This window comes from Patiria miniata, unplaced genomic scaffold (assembly GCF_015706575.1).
Source record: "Patiria miniata isolate m_02_andy unplaced genomic scaffold, ASM1570657v1 HiC_scaffold_7, whole genome shotgun sequence".
NCBI lineage: Eukaryota > Metazoa > Echinodermata > Asteroidea > Valvatida > Asterinidae > Patiria > Patiria miniata.
The window spans coordinates 28435622-28458641 of NW_024037074.1; the positions used below are offsets into that span (position 1 = coordinate 28435622).

A 23020-nucleotide genomic window follows, 5' to 3' on the forward strand; every position below is an offset into this window, starting at 1 on the left:
CAGCTCATGTTCACGTCCAGACGACAACCCGAGAGAACTGTTTGCAAGATCGAACAAGAATTGCACGGTGAGTGTTTTAAACAATCTTTTACGATAATTCTGCTAACTTTTGGATTGATCTTTTGTGATATATGACATTGACATAAATTTGCTTATAGCCAAAACGGCGAGATATAAATATTTCCGACCATGATGATCCCGTTTCCATACGGTAACTTGATAACTTATTGATAGGTGCTTAAATAATCATCAGATATTATAATGTATATAATATAGCTGAATAAGCTCTTACTCTAAACAGTTGATGCACTTTCATACCAACAATTTGTGATGCCAAAGTTTCAGGCAATAAATTTTAAGAGCAAATAATCAGGGTTTTCATTTCATTTGTTCTGAGTAAGGAATTCCTGTACAATGATAATATTATCGCTTCTACTTCCATGGTGCACTCTCAACAAACAATTGTCCAAAATTCTGACTGATTTCTCTTGAAAATTCACTTGAATTGTTGTCACTACCGATAGCACACTATAAATCTATGCAAGTTTTATTGTTTGTATTGCCATTCAGGTCCGCCAGATTTCTAGTCATATCTGGCTGAAGGTTTTTAAGAGCGTATTACATGAAATTGCATATTGATCACGCACGTACACAATATTTCAGATGATAAATTAAAAACAAATGGTGAAAAGAAAGAAACATTGCGAGAGCTCGACACTTGACTCATAATATCGGTTTGACCATTCACCCCCTTTATTTTCTTGCTAGTTTTCCCTGTTAATTGTATCAAACATAAAATCCCAATGCGATGCGCTCACCTTTTTTTCCGGCAATCATTCTAACTAATTCAGGATTAAAGGTTATGCGGAAGTTGGCCACGGAAGAACGTATAAAGGAAATCGGGACATCTCAAACATCCTGTCCTATGTTGTGTTATTTAAAATTGGGATAATCTGAATACCTCTGTGTTTTGTTTTTAAACTGTGTCATTTTACTAGTTCACAGTGCGCCATTCCGGTTTGATCACTATACACGTATAGGCCTGAGTGTTACTTTTCGGCATTGCGTGATAAAAGTGTCACTGGTCTGAATAGACTAGAGGGCGCACATACGAACGGACCGGTTCATGATGAAACTTTATTCAAGTTCAAATTGCTTTATTTAGATGGATTCATTTATAGGAATCATGAATCATGAATCATGTTACAAATTATTCGGGCCGTCTGTTCTGCTGTCCGACTTCAACGTTTGAAGCACCAGCTTTCAGATGAATTCAGCCATGTTTGCATGCAGCGTTCCGCTGAGAATGTCACGTAGATTCTGTTAAATATCTTTTTTTTAAAGCAATATATCAGTGTTTATGGTGTGCAATAATAGTACAGATTTTCTTAAACCTTAAAGATGTTCCTAGACACATTTATGGTTGACAAACAGATGGTGCCTGATGCTAATAGCCAAACAGGTGCGCTGGTTTCCCACCACCGGGGAAACAATTCTTTTTGTAACGACTGTAACTTAACTGCGGTGGTCCACCTGTAATATTTCCGCCACTATACTTCACTGGTATCAGATCGGTTTCCAAAATCAATGCAGAAAATAACTCAATAACTCATTTTTAAAAATTGGTACTATTTGCCACCAGAAATCTGTTCATGTATTGATGATTTCGTTCGTGATAATATTCAAGAATATTACATCAAGTGAGTAGTTCTTATTGTACATTTTCTGTCAATTTAGCGTTACAATAGCATTGTATTTTGGCGGAAGACTGTGTTTGTTTATGCACCGATAACGTTTTGGTCACCATTATAAACAGAAAACGTCATTCGATTCAAAACAAGGGTGCGACAGTGATATTTAAAGAAATGAGGGATCCCCCTCCCCTACAACCACCGTCAAACCGTGACAAATGGCCAATCGTTGCTTGGAAGTCCTGTTTGAAGCATAAAAGACTATTTAAAGACCATCATTAATGTGGGATTTCCGGCTGAATTCGTTCAATTCAAATTTAATTGTGTGCTTTTAAATTTAAATCAGTTTTGCTAATTCCTAAATCACTCAAATTCGTTCTCAAACATGCAATTCTGTATATGAAGCCTGTCAATTTAGATTTTAGAAAGGCAGATTACTCGTCATATCGTCACGGGTTCTCTGGAAAAAAACAAAACTGTTTCATTTTTGTACATACAATTTACAAACTAAAAACAAATCAGAGAACTAAAAGAAATACAATAGAGATACAGATACCAACGATTGAAGACTGCATTAACTGTCAATCGTATCGTATTGTCGAAAAGAAATTTGATTGATTTTCAGGGTTTTTTCATCAAGGCCTATATGTTTTATTTTCAAATGGTGATTAAAAAAAAATAACTGTTCAATATAAAAATCTGTCTTTCTTCGTAAGAGGCCGATTTTGGGCGAGTGCTAAAAAGTTCATTCTTTCTGTCACTTGATAGACACTTAACAATACATGGTTAAGTTCTGATATGCACGTTTCATGATTCCTTCCCTGACATTTGAAAAAAAATATGGTACATTCCTTTATTCAACTTTTCCAAACATCATGTCATTTTAAACCTTGTTTTGACACTGCCACATTATCTTCAAAGAGAGTTTATTGCCGGGGGCGAAGTTTGTGCCGGGATCAGGGTGAGGTTGGTAGGGCTCTCTCAATCGAAATTTGCCTTTTTTTTAGAAATGTTCGGTCACTGCCGGGGGAGGGCGCCTCCTCCACACCTCTGGATTCGCCACTGATCTTGCTAAACTGCTGGATTTTATTAAACATGTTCTACTTTTGTAAACGTATGCATGAATGTGAATTCCCGAGCAGGACTGAAAACAAAAGCACAACAGATTTAAAAAGAACCCATCTTTTCATTTACATGTTATCCCCTTGCCCCCCGGATAGGCCACTGCCATATCACGCCGACACATTCTCTGAATAATGATTCCTCCAAATTATGTCTGTATGCAAATTTTTCAGTTTATGTAGTGATTGTGTTTGTAATTTTAGGCCCTGAATTTTTTTTTTTTTACAGATGAATATCTGCGTGGCCACCATTCTGTCAATCGCCCTCCTTCTGGGGAATTCTGTCAAGCTCCGAGCTTCTGTTATTGGGCCGGTTCCCTCGGACGGTGATGGTCCTGCGTCTCAGGTGTGTCAGCAGTGCTGCCAGGGACCTGCTGCAATACCGGGCATACCAGGTCTGCCTGGACCAGTAGGACCGATGGGGCCGATGGGGCCGTACGGTCAGCCGGGGTCAAAGGGCAATGCAGGTCAGCAAGGTGAAATTGGCCCTATTGGACCTATGGGTGAGCGAGGAGCACCAGGGAACACTGGGTCTAAAGGTGATAATGGGATTGGTCTGCCCGGCAAGATAGGTCCGAGAGGGCTACCTGGTTTTGTTGGAGGAACTGGGAAAACTGGTGTCAAAGGTCAGAAGGGTGAACCAGGAGAGACACCAGACGACTCCAACCAGCGGGTGGCATTCACCGTGGTGAGGACGAGCAACTCAGATACCTCTACGAGTAACGACTACCGTTTGCCCTTCCAGCAGGCCGAGACCATTCTGCCGGGTACCAGCTTCGATCTCGGGACCGGCACGTTCACCTGCAGTGTGCCGGGCACCTACGTATTTTCGTTTTCTGTTCTTAAGTCTGGCAACAGCGGTGGCCTTAACATCCATCTTGTTAAAAACAACCACAAGGTGATTACTACCCATGGTACATCAAATCAACAAGGTCAGTTGTCTGGAAGCGCGGTAATGGTACTGCAGCGAGGAGACACGGTGTATCTTACAATGTACGGTAGGGCGCAGGGTACTTCGACCTATCACTACACCTCATTCAGTGGCTTCCTCCTTCTCTCCGAATAAATGTATAATTAAATAAATAGAATCAAATCACAACGCATAAATATACAGGAGCAGTGCTGCATTTTTTTGGTTTCGCTTTCCATTTTGCCACAACAGTATAAACCAATGAATTAAAAGAAAAATATTCAATGTCATGATAATAAGGAAGATACTTGATTCTTAATACAAAGCATTTTACATTCAAGTATCAAAACGCTTTACAAGACATCAAAACTGCGTAAAAAAAAAACAGTCATAATTAAAAAGAAGTTAAATATATGACTTTTTTAAAAAGAAGGTTTTAGCTGCGATTAAAAAAAAAACTTCAAATTCATTATGTTTTTGCTCAAATAACGTGGAAGTCTGCACGATCACCGTATGCCTTGCCAGGCTTTGGACGAACTTTAAGAAGGTTAAACTGAAACCCATCACAGCTTTTAGTGCGAATGTTAAACGCATGAACTGATATTTACTCTGTGAAGTACCGTAGCGCTGCCTCACCATGGCGGATAAGTTTGAAAAGTACCGAAGAATCTTGAATTCATTCCGCACCGTAACCAAGAGCCAACGTAGTTCCTGTAGTATGGGCGTACGACCCTTCCTTCTGCATGTAGGATGTTATTTCTTAAACTGGTAGTCGTATAAAAAAAAACATAAACCGTTACAATAGTCTGTCTGGCAAGTAACAAATGCATGTATTAAAAAATATTGTTTTTTTTATTTTTTTTATTTGCACTTCGTATACCGTATACAGCCAGAGATTAAATGAAGTCTGCTGATATCATTTATTTATCCTCGGAAACTTTTTTTCTTGAAACAAAACAAGAGTTTCGAATAACGCCACAATGAACCAAGAACTCTTCACTTTTGATAAACACTTTATTTTGTATCCCATATTATACATGTGTAATTAAGTTTTTGTTTCATGTTAAAAGTTGAGTTTTATAGCTTTCACTTTGATGAAATTGGTTCCGATTTAATGTAATTTCAGTTGATAATGTGACACTATTTCTGTAGATTACACAATTATGATTCTAGTATATATTTGATTGTAAGAAATCTTTTTTTCCAAGTATACATTTGAGGATGTGCTCTGTTAAGCAGCTAAACCAATTTAAACACAGACATTAATCATATAACATGTAATCAGTATCGAATATAAATACTCGAAAACTGTATTTTGAACATTACTTTATTTGAACATTAAGCTTTTAACATTGTGGAAACCTTGTCCCACTCGTAATACATTCTATCGAATTCCTCTCAAGAAAGTAAAATTACAGAAGAAATTATGTCGTTCAAATGAACGAGCAAATCACAGTCTGACTCTTGCGAACAAAATTATTTCTTATTAGCACTTAAATATGTGATTATAGATAACATTTCTTATCCCTTTGATATTACAAATTATTGCAAACAAAGTCAGTTAATTACCTGTATTTTTGTCCATTTTTGTTTGTTTTGACTTGTAGATTTAGGGATCGTGTTAATGAAAGGCCGGGTTAACATTGGTTGAGGATGGATGGGGTGGAGGATGAATGATTAGTAGTGTCGAGGGGGTTAGGGATTGAAGATGAGGGGCGGGGGAGCAAAATATGATGCCGATTGTTACTTATCTTTCAATAATTCATCAAGAACAATGAATGGCAATAAGACGATAGTGTAGTCTACTTATCCCATTTACCTCACGGACTCTTAAAAAGCTAAAACATGTAGATAACAAAATGAGAAATGAAAAATGCTGGATGTCAGGCGCATGTATCTTTGCGCCCCCCCCCCCCCCCCATTCGTCCCCCGAAACAACCGGAAGCCCACCGACAGTGTTGTTCTGCATCCGCCTGTGAAGGGCAGGGTGTTCAGGTTGGCTTGGGTTTGAAGGGGACAGGTTGCGTTTCGCAGCTTAATGGGAGATCATAGGCGTAGCCAGTGGGGGGGGGGGGGGGGGGAGTATTTACCACCCCAAAAAATATTTTGTATAGACTGCCCTTTCAGTTCAAATGCCCTTTTTCAACGGGCTTAACCCCCAATAATTTGTAAAGAGTGCCCTTTTTTGTAGAAGAAGTGCCTTTTTTCTGATCAAGTGCCCATTTTAAAAAAGAAGTGGTGCCCTTTTTTGTGGGACATGCCGTTTTGGCTGCTTTTTTTCAGAATTTGGCACATGTATCGCGTAAAAAGCACCATATATTGGCCGTTTGTGTGCATAGTCGTTTGTTTTACACAACGCCCCCATCGACAGATGGTACCAGCCCCCCCCCCCCCCCACGCTTTTCGATTTTACGGAGGCCAAGTGTCCGGAGAAAAAAAACCTGTCTACAATTCACCACGGATGTGCAAGTGCCCTTTTCAAACAAAATTACCCCCCCCCCAATAAAAATGACCGTGTTCCGCCCCTGGAGATGGATGAGAATGAGAGAGAAAGCATTGGTAAGAGAGGCTGAATAGGATGACAGCTGTACGATTTCCTCAAACGCTCATCTTACAAACGCCGGGTATGTTAGGGCCAGGGTCATCGCCACTTGCATGGGGGGGGGTGGATGTGTGCAGGGGCGGAATTTTCGCGGAGGGGTTCTTTTTTTCTAATTTATATTTACTTCTCACGTTTTTAGAAAAGTAAATTCCAAAACGCCAACCGTACACCGATTAATATGCGGATGACGTTTGGGAAAAGAAATTCCGCCATGCAGGATGGTAAAGGGTGCACACCGGTAAATAGACCTAAACCCATCCGCCGAGTGCATGAAAGAAAGTTAAACCCTCAAAATATTCTATATTAGAGAGTTCTGAGAGCCATAAAATTGGGGATTTGAAGAGATAAGGCAATGAACCCTCTGGCCCGGACTTGGGGCTTCCAATTCTGAGCATCTTGGATGCAATTGGGCTCGAAAGTGGCGCTACTGTGTCATGTTGTGGAGGGATCGTTTTTGAAGATGGCTACTGTTCCACTTTGGGAAAAAGTAGGGGTCGCCTTGTTTGGGTGAGAATATCTCGAAAAGTCAATGGTCAACCCACAAAAATGAAAATAAAATAAAAGATGACATGTTAATTATCTTTTTTCTGTGCAACTATATACCTGTGAGAGTTCTGAGTATTTTTACAAGAATTTTGTAGTATGAGCATTTAACACTGGTGTCTATGGGAATTGTAATACAGGGCTGCACCCCAAGACCTGTCAATCGACTCCTAAAGAGACAAGTGATAACTACACGTACTTCCCGATTTTTTTGGTGAGTAATGCTCATGACTGTGGATCTCCAACGCATGGTGTTTAAAATTTCAATTGAATACAATGTAGTATTTCTTGAGTTGTTGCCCCCAAAACGAGTTAATACTGTATTTCCAAGTTAGAATTTCGTCCAGTGATTTGTCATGATGACTGCGTAACATTATGAGATTTAATGTTATGGGGAAACTGTCAAACAATGAAACAATAATACATGTTTGACCGAAACAAATATAGTATCTTAAACGCGAAAATTTCAAGCCGAATGAAAACAGAAAGTCAACGTCCAAGAAATATGACACACTCGTTTTTTGGGGCCGGGCAATAACCCGAGCCTACCTGACCAAAATTTTTCAAGTTGTAAGTTCGGCCAGTGATTGGGCTTGATGTTTACTCATCAGGAGATTCTATTTCGCGAGCAACCGTCAAACAACTATTGAAAGTTTCTTTCGAGAAAGGGCGCGCTAAATAAAAGTTTCCATCAATAGAGGGGGCGCCTCATAAATAGTGGTCTCCACAAAGCCAGCATCTGCCAAGCCCCCATCGACAAAAACCATAAGCCTAAAAACATTATCTTCAATTGTGTGTTTTCTTGTGGTGTGCCCCCAAACTGGTAATGTGGCCCCTCCCCCTCCCCCATGCCCGGAGCTGCGAATGGTGCTGCTCCTCAGACACTCCGGTTGAGACTGATTCCCGATAAATAATTCTCTCATCCAAACTTCATTTAAGAAAAAAAAGGCTCGGGTTTCACCTCAACGACATCTGGCTCCCACTACTCCAGACTGATGGGTCTCCGATACCCTAGGTCCTCGGCTACACCTAGACTGATGGGTCTCCGATACCCTATATGTCCTTCCTCTACTGAGACTGCAACATAACTGTTCCACTTCATTGGGCTCACCAAGGTTGCTCTAGGATCCCAGCTACTTGGCATCCACACAGAATGCAACTTCACACTTCATCGATTTCGCTTTTGCTATACTGAAGTGTTTACTTTCTTACTGAGCATACTGACCGGAACGACGAGTTTATACGTCTGGTTCTTTTCAGAACCATTCACTTAGTTGAGACATTATTCGCACACGGTGTTTCCACAAACATTTCATTATTTGTTTAACGTATTTACCAAATTGAATTCAATGTACAAGTGACCTAGATTGCACACTTGTTATGCGGGTAATGAAGATACCCTGAAACATTTTTATATTTTCGCTAAACTCAACCGGGTGTGAAAACGCTTGCCCGCTAAACTCAACCGGGTGTGAAAACAATTGCTCGTATTTAAGTACATTTGAAGGAAAGTTCTGCATTTTTGAATGAGCGAGGGTGAGAAATTGGACTAAAATTTGAATGAAGATGCTGCTTTAAAACTCACATAATTATGTCTTCTACAAACATTAATGTGATTGACTTACTAGCACCCTATTATTGGTTAAACTCTCTCGCGTGAGCGGTCACTCTACTAATTATCACCAGCTAAACACGCACTATGATATTATAATGAGTCTGTATTTCATAGGGTCCTAAATTCACGCTACCCCGGATAAAAGACACCCCGGCAGAGACACGCCCAATGCAGTATCATTATTAATCCTCGGAAGGATTTGTTTTCTTTCTAAAATCAAAAACAAAGAAATGAGTTTGAATTGCACCATAGTGGACCAATGACTCTTAAATGTCATTATTGTTTTTGTTTTGTTCTTGTGTGCACAATTATTTTCATTGGATTTTTAACGTAATAAAAATTTGGTCTTAGAGTTTAATTCTGATGAAATGATTGTTTACGATTTAATGCAATTTTAATTGTTAATGTGACAATATCAGAGCATTGTTAAAACGTAGTTATAATTCTATTGCAAATGATTATTTTATTGTACAAAAGATGTAGTTAATTTGCAATTGCATGTACATTTCATGATATCTCTCTGTTTAACTGCTTCTCTCTGTTTAACCGCTTAACTAATTTAGTAATATCATGTGATAAGATATAGGATATAAACTCTAAAAAACAAGGTTTTTGAAAACTCTAGTTTTTGATAATACATGCCCCTTGTAATACACTCTGGAGGAATGAATTCGAATTCTTCGGAAAGTAGAATTGAAAAGACATTTTGAATATTTACTAAAAAAAAAGGTAAAAAAATCGTTTGTCGTCGAAATGAACAAGCAAATACCAATCTGACTCTTGTGAACAAATGTCTTATTAAGTACTTAAATCAGTGATTATTATTAACAATTCTAATCAATTTGATATTAAAAATATTTGCACAAATTCAGTGAATTACTTTGTATTCTGTATAGTTATTTTGTTGTTTTGTCGTCTTGAATTTGGGGTTTGTGTTCAAGGCCCGGTACAGAATGTGGGTCGAGGGGTTTAGGGGTTGAAAATGGGAGGGGGCAACAAAACTGATACCAATAGTTATTTCATCATCATTAGCCTAATTCAATCCACTGCTGGATGAAGGCCTCTCCACTAACTTTCCATGCTTTTCGATCCCTTGCCAGTTGTTTCCATTTCGTCCCTATGAAATCAGAGATTTCATCTCGCCATCTCTTAGGCTGTCTTCCTCTTCGCCTCTTTAATGATAATGGCGTCCAATCCGTTACTTTCAGGGTCCATCTGTGGTTGTCTCTTCTCATGACATGTCCTGCCCAACTCCACTTTTTCTTTTTGATCTCAACTATTATGTCTTGCACCCCTGTCTTTCTTCTAAGATCTTCGTTCTTTATTCTGTCTCTCTTTGTGACCCCAACCATTATTCTTTCCATTGCCCGTACGGTGACTCGCAATTTTTGCTCTGATTTCTTTGAAGGTGCCCAAGTCTCAGCGCCATATGTTAAAACTGGGATGATGCACTGGTCGAAGAGTTGACGCTTCATCTTTTGCAGTATTTTTCTGTCCTTGAATATGTAACTCAACTTGCCAAATTTTGCCCATGCAAGTTGTATTCTCCTTTGAATCTCCTCTGAATTCCCAACCTTAAATGTGATCTTCTGTCCCAAATATATGTACTCATCTACTGTGTCCAGTGTTTCATTCCCCACTTTAAATTGTGTTATGCCTGTGTTGGAATTGGACATCACTTTCGTCTTCTTCATATTCATCCTAAGGCCAACTTTTCTACTTGCCGCATCGAGCTCTTGCATCATACCATTCAGTTCCTCTGGGTCGTGACTCAATAAAAGGATGTCGTCCGCAAACCTCAGATGGGTAAGTTGTTCTCCATCAACACGGACACCCTTGTTCTCCCAGTCCAAGCTTCTGAAGGCTTCCTCTAGTGTTGAAGTGAAAAGTCTAGGTGAGATCGGATCTCCCTGACGAACTCCTCGCTTAACTGGCAACACATTGGTGATGGAGGAGCCGATGTAGACTTTTGCCGAAGGATCTCTGTATATCAACTTCACTATGTTTAAGTACTTGGCCTCGACGCTGAATTTCTTCAGTGTTTGTAGCATAGATTCCTGATCCAGACTGTCAAACGCTTTTTCGTAATCGATGCAGGCTGAATTGGTATTCTCTTGCTTTCTCTATTAGTTGATTTAATGTGTGAAGATGGTCCGCAGTTCCGTAACCAGCTCGAAATCCTGCCTGCTCTCTTGGTTGGTTTTCCTCCAAGATTCGCTCTATTCTGGCACCTATAATTCTGCTGAAGAGCTTGTAGAGGTGGGGGAGCAGACTTATTGGTCGGTAGTTTTTCACATTCTGTTTGTCTCCTCTTTTGAATAGAAGTATGATTTTTGCACAAATCCACTGCGTAGGAAGTTCTTCCTTTTCCATTACTTCGTTGAAGACTGTTGTTATTTTCTCCAAAAGTTTATTTCCACCAACTTGTAGAATGTCAGAAGTAAGCTGGTCCTCTCCTGGGGCTTTGCTTTTCTTCATATTTGTTAGTGTTTATTCTACTTCTTCTTTCATAATCGGTGGGACATCAGTAGCCTTCTCGTCCCAGTCTACAGTTGTTCTCCAGTCTGGATTTGGGTTATCATACAGATGAGTGTAGAATTCCTCCACACGCTTGTTTATTTTTGTTCTGTCTGATGTAACAGTTCCATCTTGTAATTTTATAGCCGACATAAGATCCTTTCCTTTTTGTAGCTTTCTATCAACCACTTTTGGTCCTCTATTTCTCTCCAGTGCCTCTCTTACAACCTTTGTTTTGTACTTTCTGCTAAGCGACCGTCGCTTCTTTCTTATGGTCTTGTTTAGCTCTGTGTATTCTACCTGGTTTCTGATAGATTCTCTTCTTTGGGGTTTCAGTAGTTTCCTTTTGTCATTGAGACTTTTGAGTTCATCTTTCTCAGCTACAAACTCCTCTTTTCTCTTTTTTTCGTCCTTTGCAACTTTCTCTGCACTCTCCATTACAACATCTGTGACTTGCTTATATTTCCCTTCAATCGAGAGATCTTCCCACGTATCGTCCAGGACACTGAATCGGTTATTCAGTTCTATCTGAAATTCATTTTCTTGTGAAACCAGTTTTCTGATATCTATGTTTCTTCGTCTCGGGGGTCTAATTCTCTTCATCCTTTCAATCTTCTTGTCAAAGCGATCTTTCGCTCGGACCATCCTATGATCGCTTTCCATATCAACACTAGGAACCGTTGCCATATCCATGAGAATATCCTTGCGATTGCATAGAATGAAGTCGATGGTATTGTGCGTTTCTGCATTCGGGCTTTCCCAAGTCCAGTAACGATTTTCCTTTTTCTGGAAAAAAGGTATTTCCAATCACAAGACTCCTTGACAAAGTAAAGTTTATTAATCGGTCTCCCCTTTCATTCCTGTCCCCTATTCCAAATGAACCCATAGATGTTTCTTGTTCATCCATACGTCTTCCCACCTTTGCGTTGAAGTCACCAATAACTAGGATGTATGTAGTATTGTCCGTGTCCAGAAGCTTGTTGAGATTCTCATAGAAAACCTCAGCTTCCTCGTCTGTGTGGCTCGAGGTTGGTGCATATGCTTGTATGACCTTAAGACAGTGCTGTTGGTTGATTTGGAGCTTGACCATGGCTGTCTGTCTCCAATACACTTGTATTCTATCACGTTTTGTTCAATGTTCTTGTTAATCAGAAAACCTACACCATAACGACTCTTCTGTGATTCGGATGTATAAAGCATGTGTCCACTTTCTACCAATTTGACCAGATTCTTCTTGTTTCTGCTAGTCCAATAATATGCCATTTGATCCTGGCGATTTCTTCTGTCAATGAGTCCAGACTCTCATCTGTCCTTAAAGTTCTTACATTGTACGTACAAACATAAGTCTCTCTTTGGCTGCAGATGTTTCCCTTATCAGACCTGGACTTCCCTTTCGGGTTTGGGTTCAGATCGTCATATACTGGTTGTGAACCAAAGGGTCCATCTGCTGCCGATGTCCTAACTCTCTGTCCTGTAGAGTAGGGCCCATTACGGCCACGGGCTATTTGGCCTCCATCATTTTGACTGTTCATGTTGGTAGAGGTATTTGCCATACTCCACCGCGCTGGCAAGACGTGTTGGTGGAGGCTTCTTGTAGCATGCAGTTGTTTCCATACTAGGGCGAAGCTTCCCCTCTGTAGCAGGTTGTCTATGTTGTACATACAGTCTACAGGTTTACCGTAGCAGGTGCATGATTATAATTTCACCTGACCTGACCCCATACTATTTAACCCATAGCTGGGTCGAAGAATAAGATAAAATTAGGAATAGTCAAAACACCAAGTCAGTTCCCAAACCTCAGTATGGGGATACGCCTTTCCCGCCAACAGGAGATCTGTGTGTATGTACCCCTGCTGGCATCGGTGATGTCTTGACCTTTCCAGGGGTCAGGCGCCTCTAACCCTACCTAATTTAAGATACAACTAGACTTAAATGACAAGGCATTTCTAGAAAAGGAATAGGAGAAGATGGGGCTGGGGGTGAGAACAAGAATTGAAAGAGTGGACAGAAAAGACAGCTGAGGAAGTAGAGGGTGCTTAATCCCTCACTCTGATATAGATCAGCCTCTCTCTCTAGTTATTTATCTTTCAATAATTGAACAAGAGCAGTACATATTACTAAGACGGTGGTGAAGTCCACTCGTTTCATTTCCCCCACGGATTCTTGAAATATAATAATTAATCATTTGGGGGCTAATCATCCTTACTCGCAGCTGGGATGCTGAATTGCGAAGGACGCGGCTACAACGTGGTCGGGCCGCTGGCACGTAAAGGCGCCTATGGCTGCCGGCCACAACGACCCATATATGACCACGGAGCACAGCCTGAGATCGAAAGTGTTTGATTTTTCCGGAGGGAGGAAAACCGGAGGGCCCGGAAAAAAACCCTCGTGGCACTGGAGAGAACCAACGCACAACTCTACTCATATGCGATCCGCGGCCAGGATTCAAACCGTGGTCACCTTGATGAGAGGCGAGGCTTTACGCACAAGCCACCCATGCCACCCAAAATGCTAGTATAATGTATATGACCACGGAGCACAGCCTGAGATCGAAAGTGTTTGATTTTTCCGTAGGGAGGAAAACCGGAGGGCCCGGAGAAAAACCCTCGTGGCACTGGAGAGAACCAACGCACAACTCTACTCACATGCGATCCGCGGCCAGGATTCAAACCGTGGTCACCTTGATGAGAGGCGAGCGCTTTACGCACAAGCTACCCATGCCACCCAAAATGCTAGTATAATGTAGTCAGGAAAAATAATGAGGGACAAAAGAAACGCACCCCCCACGCCTATTGATTTTGTAACGGCCAGCTAGCCGGGTATCAGGCCCTTTTACCTGCCTCCCTTTCCCTCCACTCACAGCCTAACATAACTGGAAGCACATGGACAATTTGGTTCTGTATCCGCCGTGAAGGGGCAGGGTGGTTAGGCCGTTTGGGTCTGAAGGTTGTAAAACATTAATTAGGTGGTTGCGTCCGCAGATTGACGGGAGATGGGTGAGAATGAGATGGGGGGGGGTGGCAAAGCCTTGGTGAGAGAAGCTGGATAGGGTGATAGGGGCAGGGTCGTTGCAAAGTGCAGCGGTGAGGTCTGAGTACCCGATTTAGTAAAAATTGTATGCGCATTAAACACGCGGCCAGCTCCTAATGCCAGACGGCGTAGTACGGACGTCCTGTCCTCTTTGCCCCTGGTTATAGCTGTCCCAACACCCCACAACCTCCGTGATTTATAAATATCCGATGGCAGATTCATTTCAGTTTAAATGTAAGTGCTGCACGTTCCCATCGTGGTCAAACTCATGGTCCCGGCCGGATGTTGAGATAGATAAGATACGTCACTTCAAACTCAGTGGCGAACTGACCCGGAAAGCGAGGGAGGGCGTGCCTCACCACTCAGCCTTCCCGGGGTTCGGGGGAGGCGCTTAACTCTTTGAATGCTTCCTCCAAAAAATGAGGAGTCTTAATTAAGGTCCCTTTAATGAACCACGCCAATGAGTAATACTTCGCGGCGTAATGTCTCTCGGAAATACTAGGTTTGAAAACTACACACCCTAAATAGGCTGAAGTATAGGTACTGTTTGGAATTGTGGGCAGTATTGTTCCTCTAGAAATCAGGCATACTCAGGGGGCACACTTAGTGATTTTTTTGGACTTTGGGTAGAATGTGGACCACCATCCTTTCAAAGTTTCTCAGTAGGCATTCTGATAGGCCGGCCTATTTTAGCGGGGAAAACTGTTAGTTGTCATCAGCAGAAAACTGATGAGTGAATAACTAAAAACAAAGGCACTCGATAGGTTACCCAACGAAAAACAAATGTCACGAGATGACTGTTAATGCTGTAAAAATAGGTTTACTCTTCCTCTTCCTCTCGACGTAACTATTAATAGAAAGGGAAACAACAACACTCTAGCATTAAATAAGTACCCCACGTTGGCTGCCCAGGGTGGTTAGGAGGGGGAAGGGATGATGGGGGGGGGCGGAATTTCAATATGGGGATTCGTGCTTGGCTTGGAGATCAGGCTATTGAATGTTAGTGTTCCTAAGGAAAGAGGTTTGTTGCACATGGTAGGATCCAAACAGTTCGGGTAAGTCTGGGATGAGGTTTGATTAGGCGAGGGTCAGGATAAGGGTTGGCATAGTTATGTGTTTGGTTTTAGGTACAGGTTGGGCTCAATAAGTGGAGATGGGAGTGCCTCAATAAGCGGGGAGGGGGTTCTGTAGGTGCAATGTCGATTGCATGCCGAGAAGTTGGCCTGGCCAAGCGCACGTTTGACTGTTGGAGGTGGATAGATGAATGGTTATAATTAAAGTTGCCTGCTGGGCTCTGCAAATTTAGTATACTTCACCGTAAGAGGGCGTTAACTGTACTTGGACAGGATATTATTAACACAATATATTGAAGTTCTTATTACGTTTTCTTCTCAAGCTAAATTATTACGCCTTCGTTTTCTATCAAAAAGGTAGACTGCATACCCTGACTACAAAATACAATCCACCAAATGCGTGGCTCCATTAAAAAACACGAAGCGCAAAACAAACACTGATTGAATCACGTATGGCCGGGGTACGTCATTATTCTATCCACCAATCAGAGTAAGTCACCCAACAAGTCGGTGACCACAAGTGAGTGGTCTGTGATTGACAGGTGCCAATCACAATCCACGTGTTTGAATAGGTCACCGACATCCATACAATCATTCCACCAATTAGATGCGTATATTTGAGTGTCGGTGATACAAGCTTCGGGTTTCACGTGTGGCAATGTAACATTAGCATCATTTCCCTCTCATCAATATGAAGCGAGTCGGTGATATGTGATTGACAGCGCGCAGGGGCCAATCACAAACCGGGCATGCAAGTTCCTCAGTCACTGCTCAGGAAATCGACGTCAATATTTAAGTCACAAGCTGCCGGCTCACTCCTCACAACGATCGCAGCTCACGTCCACGTTCAGACGACAACCCAAGAGAACTGCTTGCAAGATCGAACAAGAATTGCACGGTGAGTGTTTAAAACAATCTTTTGCGCTTGATATTCAGCTAAACTTTAGGTTTGATCTTTTGCGATATGCATGTATTATATTGACACAAAATTGCTTATAGCCAGAACAGCGTGCTGTCAATATTTCAGACACTGATGATTGCATTCCCATACAGTAACTCGATTACTTGGTGGTTGAATAATAACCAGCTTATTATGTTGTATACAATATAGCTGAATTAACTCTTAGTCTCAACAGCTGATGCGGATTTGGACCAACATTTTGTGAGGCCAAATTTTCAGGTAATAAATGCTATTGCTAAGAGCAAATGAGGCCAAAACAAGTCTCCGGTTTCTGGTCTGCGCCCGCGTCACCGTACGCGTAGTCATGCACGTCGGCAACAAGTTATTTTTTTTTCCATCCAAGATTGGATTGAAATCCTGCTGCTGCACAATTTAAACATGTTTTTAGATGGGGTAACGATCGAGTGTGAGCTTTATGTGGCCTCTCTGCGCTTCCATATATTTTGCACTGATTTTTGTCGGGCAGCAGCTCCATTTACAGATTTTGCAATTTTGTAATTGTGTGTCTGGAAGCCAGACTAAGGGTGCGATGGTCGTGTATCTATAACCTTTAAATGTTTAGAACCACACTATGTAACGGAGCAGACTTATGACCAGCCTGACAGCTCATGCACGATGTTGATGTCGCTGTATGGTGTGACGTCACCGTTTTCTCTTATTTTTGTCTTGATTATCCAAATCCCCCCCCCCCCAAAAAAAACATGTTTGTGTCGGTCGAGATAACAAGTGGGTGCAAAATTATCAAGCCTTGTGGCCTTACTCAAGCTCAACTCTGAAGGATATATTTTAAGAGAGTTTCAAGGGATCGAATCTTCATCGGCAACATCAGCCGCATCAGCCGACATTTTGAAGATAAAAACAGTTGGGGCAAAAAAACCAAAAAAAAACCCAACGAAACCGCGTCCCCGCACCACTTTCGGGGCAAGCTCCACACCAGATTTGTTTGGGGGCCTAATCAGGTTTTTTTAATTTCTTCAGATTTAGGAATTCCTGTCTGACAATATTTCCGCTTCTACTTCCATGGTGCACTCTCAACGCACAATAGTTATTGTCAAATATACTGACTGATTTCTCTCGTTTTTTGAAAACTTACTTGAATTGTTGTCGCTACAGGTAGCACACTCTAAATTCATGGACGTTTTGTAGGTTTTTTTTATTGTTCGCCAGTCAGGTTCGCCAGTTTTCTAGTCAAATCTAGTGTAGGTTTGTCAAAAGTGTATTACATCAAGTTCCCTAATGTTATGGAAAATCACTCACTTACACAATAATTCCGATGATAAATTACTCTCTTTTTTGTTGAGAAATAAATCTTGCGAAAGCTGATCAATCACCCCCTGTATTTTCTTGCTAGTTTTTCCTGTTTATTGTATCAAACATAACATCCCCTGCGATGCGATCACAATTTCCGGCAATAACTGTAACCCATTCAGGATAAAGGTTATGCGGAAGTTGGCCACGGAAGAACGTATAAAGGAAATCGGGACATCTCAAACATCCTGTCCTATGCTGTGTTATTTAAAATTGGGATAATCTCAATACCTTTTGCACTTTGTTTTGAAACTGTGTCATTTCGCTATTTGACAGTGCGCCATTCCTGTTTGATCATTATATATCCGCTCCGTTTACAAGTACCCCCTCACTGGCAAAGAAGGAACAGTTGGGGTTGACCGACCGACGCCATCTTGCCTGACTGCAATTTTGCCACGACGCGCTGCCGTACCACTGCGTGTACACAGAACAAATCCCCTGGTGTACGTGCGTCACACACAAGGGACGGTGCACATCAACCAGCTAAATGTCCCGCCCACTGGACGTCGTTGCTAAGTAAAAGGGCGCCCTCTTTGTTGGCACACGGAGCCCATAGGCCTAAGCGTTACTTTAAGTATAAGCCGATAAAACTGTCACTGGTCAGAACAGACTAGAGGGCGTACATACGGATCATGATCACACACTTTATTCAAGTTCAAATTGCTTTATCTAGCTGGATTCATTCATAGGAATCATGTAAAGAGTTGATGTTCGTACACATTATTCGGGTCGTCTGTTCTGCTGTCCGACTTCAACGTTTGAAGCACCAGCTTTCAGTGAATTCAGTCATGTTTACATGTAGGGTTCCACTCAGCATGCAACTGAGATCCTTCTAAATATATTTTTTAAAAAGCAATATTTTCATTGTTTTTGGTTGTGAAATTGGTACAGATTTTTTAAAACCCTTAAGACTTTCCGAGACACAGTCATGGTTGACAAACAGATGGTGGTTGATGCTAATAGCCAAACCGGTGCGCTGATTTCCCACCATCGGGGAAATAATTATTTTTGTAACGACTGTAATTTAATCGCGGTGGTCCACCTGTAATATTTCCGCCACTATACTTCACTGGATTTAGATCGGTTTCCCATATCAATGCAGAAAATAACTCAATAACTCATTTTTATAAATTGGTATTATTTTCCGCCAGCAATCTGCTCACCTGTTGATGATTTCTTTCGTGATAAAATTCAAGAACATTACATCAAGTGAGTAATTCTTGTTTTACATTTTCTCTCAATTTAGCGCTACAATAGCATGGTATTTTGGCGGAAGACTATGTTTGTTTATGCACCGATAACGTTTTGGTCACCATTATAAACAGAAAACGTCATTCGATTCAAAACAAAGGTGCGACAGTGATATTAAAAGAAGTGAGGGATCCCCCTCCCCTACAACCACCGTCAAACCGTGACAAAAAATAGTTTCATTTTTGTCTATGCCTACATACAATTTACAAACTAAAAAAAAAAAAAAAAAAAATCTGAGAACTAAAAGAAATAAAAGAGAGATACAGAAACCAAAGATTGAAGACTGCGTTAACCGTCAATCGTATTGGCAAAAAGAAATTGGATTGATTTTCAGTATTTTTTTCCATTATCTTTTTTATTTCCACATGGTGATTACAACTAGTCAATATAAGTCAAATTTTTCGTGAGAGGCCGATTTTTGGGCGAGTGCTAAAAAGTTCATTCTTTTTGTCACTTAATACACACTTAAATTGTTACTGATATGCACGTTTCATGATTCCTTCCCTGACATTTAAAAAGAAAAAAAACTTTTCAAAACATCATGTCATTTTATACCTTGTTTTAACACTGCCACATAATATCTTCAAGGGCGGATCCAGAGAGTTTATTGCCGGGCAAAGTTTGTGCCGGGAGAATGGGTGAGGGTTGAAGGGCTCTCTCAATCGAAATTTGCCTTTTTTGATAAATTTTCGGTCACTGCCGGGGGAGGGCGCCCCCTCCGCACCCATGGATTCGCCACTGATCTTGCTAAACTGCCGGACTTTATTAAACATGTTCTACTTTGGTACACGTATGCATGAATGTGAATTCCCGGGCAGGACTGAAATCAAAAGCACAATAAATTCAATGCAAATACCTTAATTGCCTACCTTTACGCGTATAGTGAAGATACCATTAAATATTTTGATCGTTTTCTCAATTCAACTGGGTTGAAAATGCTTGCGTGTTTATATTCGAATTTGAAAGAAAGTGTTCGAATATTGAACGGGCAAGTTGTGAAATTGGACGGGAAAAAAACTATTGGAATGAAGAATTTGTTGTTTTAAAAACTCACATTTTGCTTTCAAAAACCCTTCAGTCGCTTGATAGTGCCTAAAAAATGCATACATTTGGGGGAGGAATGAATTTGAATAAAGGTTCTAATGAATGTCTTTGAATAAATTGAATGCATGATTTCAGGCTGCGTTTAGTTTCCCGAGAAATTTCACATAGCCACATTAAAACATGTTGTTTTTCTGGAGGTATTCGGCCAGGAAAATACTGGTCAAATAATAATTTCTCCATTATTTTTAAATGTGTAATTGTTCCTGTTTTCGAATGATGATTTATAAAAATGAGAAAAAAACCTCACAATTTCATTCAAACCAATGATAACATTATTTCATTTTTTACTCAAGTATAAACGTTACCGGTTTTCGTTGTTCATTTTTTCAGCCTACACTGAACTCCTTGTGATCTCTTCTTGGACCTGAACTTTAAGTCTTCAAGAGCGAACCATCGAGGTCGGTGTGATGATGTTTAATAATGATTCTATCATGACCGTGGAAGGGGCGCGCCGTCCCCATATGAAACTGATGTAATTCGGTCTCCTTTCCAAACTTTTATCGGCGGGCAAAACAATAATACTAACAAGTCCAATAATGTGGATTGCCCGTAGTTGCAATGCCAACCGATTTAAAAAGAACCCACCTTTTTATTTACATGTTATCCCCCTCCCCCAGATAGGCCACTGCCATATCACGCCGACACATTCTCTGAATAATGATTCCTCCAAATTATGCCTCTTATACAAATTCTTCAGTTTATGCAGTGATGCTGTTTGTAATGCAGTGATTTTGTTCGTTTGTAATAGGCCCTGTATTGTTTCCTTTACAGATGAAGATCTGCGTCGCCACCATTCTGTCAATCGCCCTCCTTCTGGGTAACTCTGTCAAGCTCCGAGCTTCCGTTACTGGGCCGGTTCCCTCGGATGGCGATGGTCCTGCGTCTCAGGTGTGTCAGCAGTGCTGCCAGGGACCTGCTGCAATACCCGGCATACCAGGTCTGCCTGGGTCAGTAGGACCGATGGGGCCGTACGGTCAGCCGGGGTCAAAGGGCGATGCAGGTCAGCAAGGTGAGATTGGCCCTATTGGACCTATGGGTGAGCGGGGAGCACCTGGGAACACTGGGTCTAAAGGTGATGATGGGATTGGTCTGCCCGGCAAGATAGGTCCGAGAGGGCTACCTGGATTTGTTGGAGGAACTGGGGAAACTGGTGTCAAAGGTCAGAAGGGTGAGCCAGGGGAGACACCAGACGACTCCAACCAGCGGGTGGCATTCACCGTGGTGAGGACGAGCCACTCAGATACCTCTACGAGTCAAGATATCCGTTTGCCATTCCAGCAGGCCGAGACCCTTCTGCCGGGTACCAGCTTCGATCTCCAGACCGGCACGTTCACCTGCAGTGTGCCGGGCACCTACGTATTTACGTTTTCTGTTCTTAAGTATGGCAACAGCGGTGGCCTTTACATCCATCTTGTTAAAAACAACCACAAGGTGATTACTACCCATGGTACATCAAATCAACAAGGTCAGTTGTCTGGTAGCGCAGTGCTGGTTCTGCAGCGAGGAGACTCGGTGTATGTTACCATGTACGGTACGGCGCAGGGTTCTTCGACCTATCACTACACCTCATTCAGTGGCTTCCTCCTTTTCTCCGAATAAATGTATAATTAAATAAATAAAATCAAATCACAACGCATAAATATACAGGAGCAGTGCTGCATTTTGTTGTTTTCGCTTTCCATTTTGCCACAACAGTATAAACCAATGAATTAAAAGAAAAATATTCAATGTCATGATAATAAGAAAGATACTTGATTCTTAATACAAAGCATTTTACATTCAAGTATCAAAACGCTTTACAAGACATCAAAACTGCGTAAAAAAAACAGTTATAATTAAAAAGAAGTTAAATATATGACTTTTGAAAAAGAAGGTTTTAGCTGCGATTAAAAAAACCCTTCAAATTCATTATTTTTTGCTCAAAAAACGCGGAAGTCTGCACGGTCACTGTATGCCTTGCCAGGCTTTGGACGAACTGTAGGAAGGTTAAACTGAACCCCATCACAGCTTTAGTACGAATGTAGTACAGCTTTAGTACGAAACGCGTGAACTGATATTTACTCTGTGAAGTACCGTAGCGCTGCCTCACCATGGTGGATAGGTTTGAAAAGTACTGAAGTATCTTGAATTCATTCCGCACCGTAACCGAGAGCCAACGTAGTTTCTGAAGTACGAGCGTACGACCCTTCCTTCTGCATATATGTTGTTATTTCTTAAACTGGTAATCGTATGAACAAAAACAAACAGTTACAATAGTCTGTCTGGGGAGTAACAAATGCATGTATTAAAACAATAATGTTGTTGTTTTTTTCATTTGCATTTCCCATACCGTATACAGCTAGAGATTAAATGAAGTCTGGTGATATCATATATTTATCCTCGAAAACTTTTTTTCTTGAAAAAAAAAAGAGTTTCAAATTGCGCCACAGTGAACCAAGAACTCTCAACTTTTGTTAAACACTTTATTTTGTATCCCATGTTATACATGTGTAATTGAGTTTTGGTTTCATGTTAAAAGTTGAGTTTTAGAGCTTTCACTATGATGAAATTGTTTACAATTTAATGCAATTTGAGTTAATAATGTGACACTATATCAGCAGATTACGCAATTATGATTCTATAGTATGTATTTGATTCATTTTTCCAAGTATACATTTGAGGATGTGCTCTGTTTAACAGCTTAACTAATTTAAGCACAGAAATTAATCATATAACATGTAATCAGTAACGAATATAAATACTCAAAAACTGTATTTTGAACATTACTTTAATTGAACATTTAGCTGTTAACAACTTTAGCTGAAAAACCTTGTCCCAATCGTAATACATTCCATCAAATTCCTCTCAGGAAAGTAACATTTTGACCGTGTACTGAAGACCGTCAATAAAATCGTTTGTCGTTGAAATGAACGAGCATATCCCAGTCTGACTCTTACGAACAAAATAATTTCTTATTAAGTACTTAAATCTGTGATTATAGTTAACAATTCTAATCCCTTTGATATCACAAATTAATGCAAACAAAGTCAGTTAATTACCTGTATTTTTGTCCATTTTTGTTTGTTTTGACTTCTAGATTTGGGGATCGGTGTTAATGAAAGGCCGGGTTAACATTGGTTGAGGATGGATGGGGTGGAGGATGAATGATTAGTGGTGTCGAGGGGGTTAGGGATTGAAGATGAGGGGCGGGGAGCAAAATATGATGCCGATTGTTACTTATCTTTCAATAATTCATCGAGAACAATGAATGGCACTAAGAAGATTGTGTAGTCTACTTATCCCATTTACCCCATT

General features: G+C 40.8%; 1 protein-coding gene across 2 annotated transcripts; it reads left to right on the forward strand.

Annotated features, from left to right (window-relative positions):
* Positions 1-21409, forward strand: LOC119746408 (complement C1q subcomponent subunit B-like). 2 transcript variants are annotated; one of them, XM_038223328.1, is made up of 4 exons: positions 15935-16000; positions 18523-18580; positions 20057-20124; positions 20498-21409. In XM_038223328.1, exon 4 carries the CDS (start codon positions 20498-20500, stop codon positions 21323-21325), a length of 828 nt encoding a protein of 275 aa, XP_038079256.1. In that variant the 5' UTR covers positions 15935-16000; positions 18523-18580; positions 20057-20124; the 3' UTR covers positions 21326-21409. The 2 variants fall into 2 exon arrangements, with proteins under 2 accessions (XP_038079257.1, XP_038079256.1); XM_038223329.1 differs by lacking the exons at positions 15935-16000; positions 18523-18580 and adding an exon at positions 1-67.
* The last annotated feature ends 1611 nt before the right edge of the window (positions 21410-23020 follow it).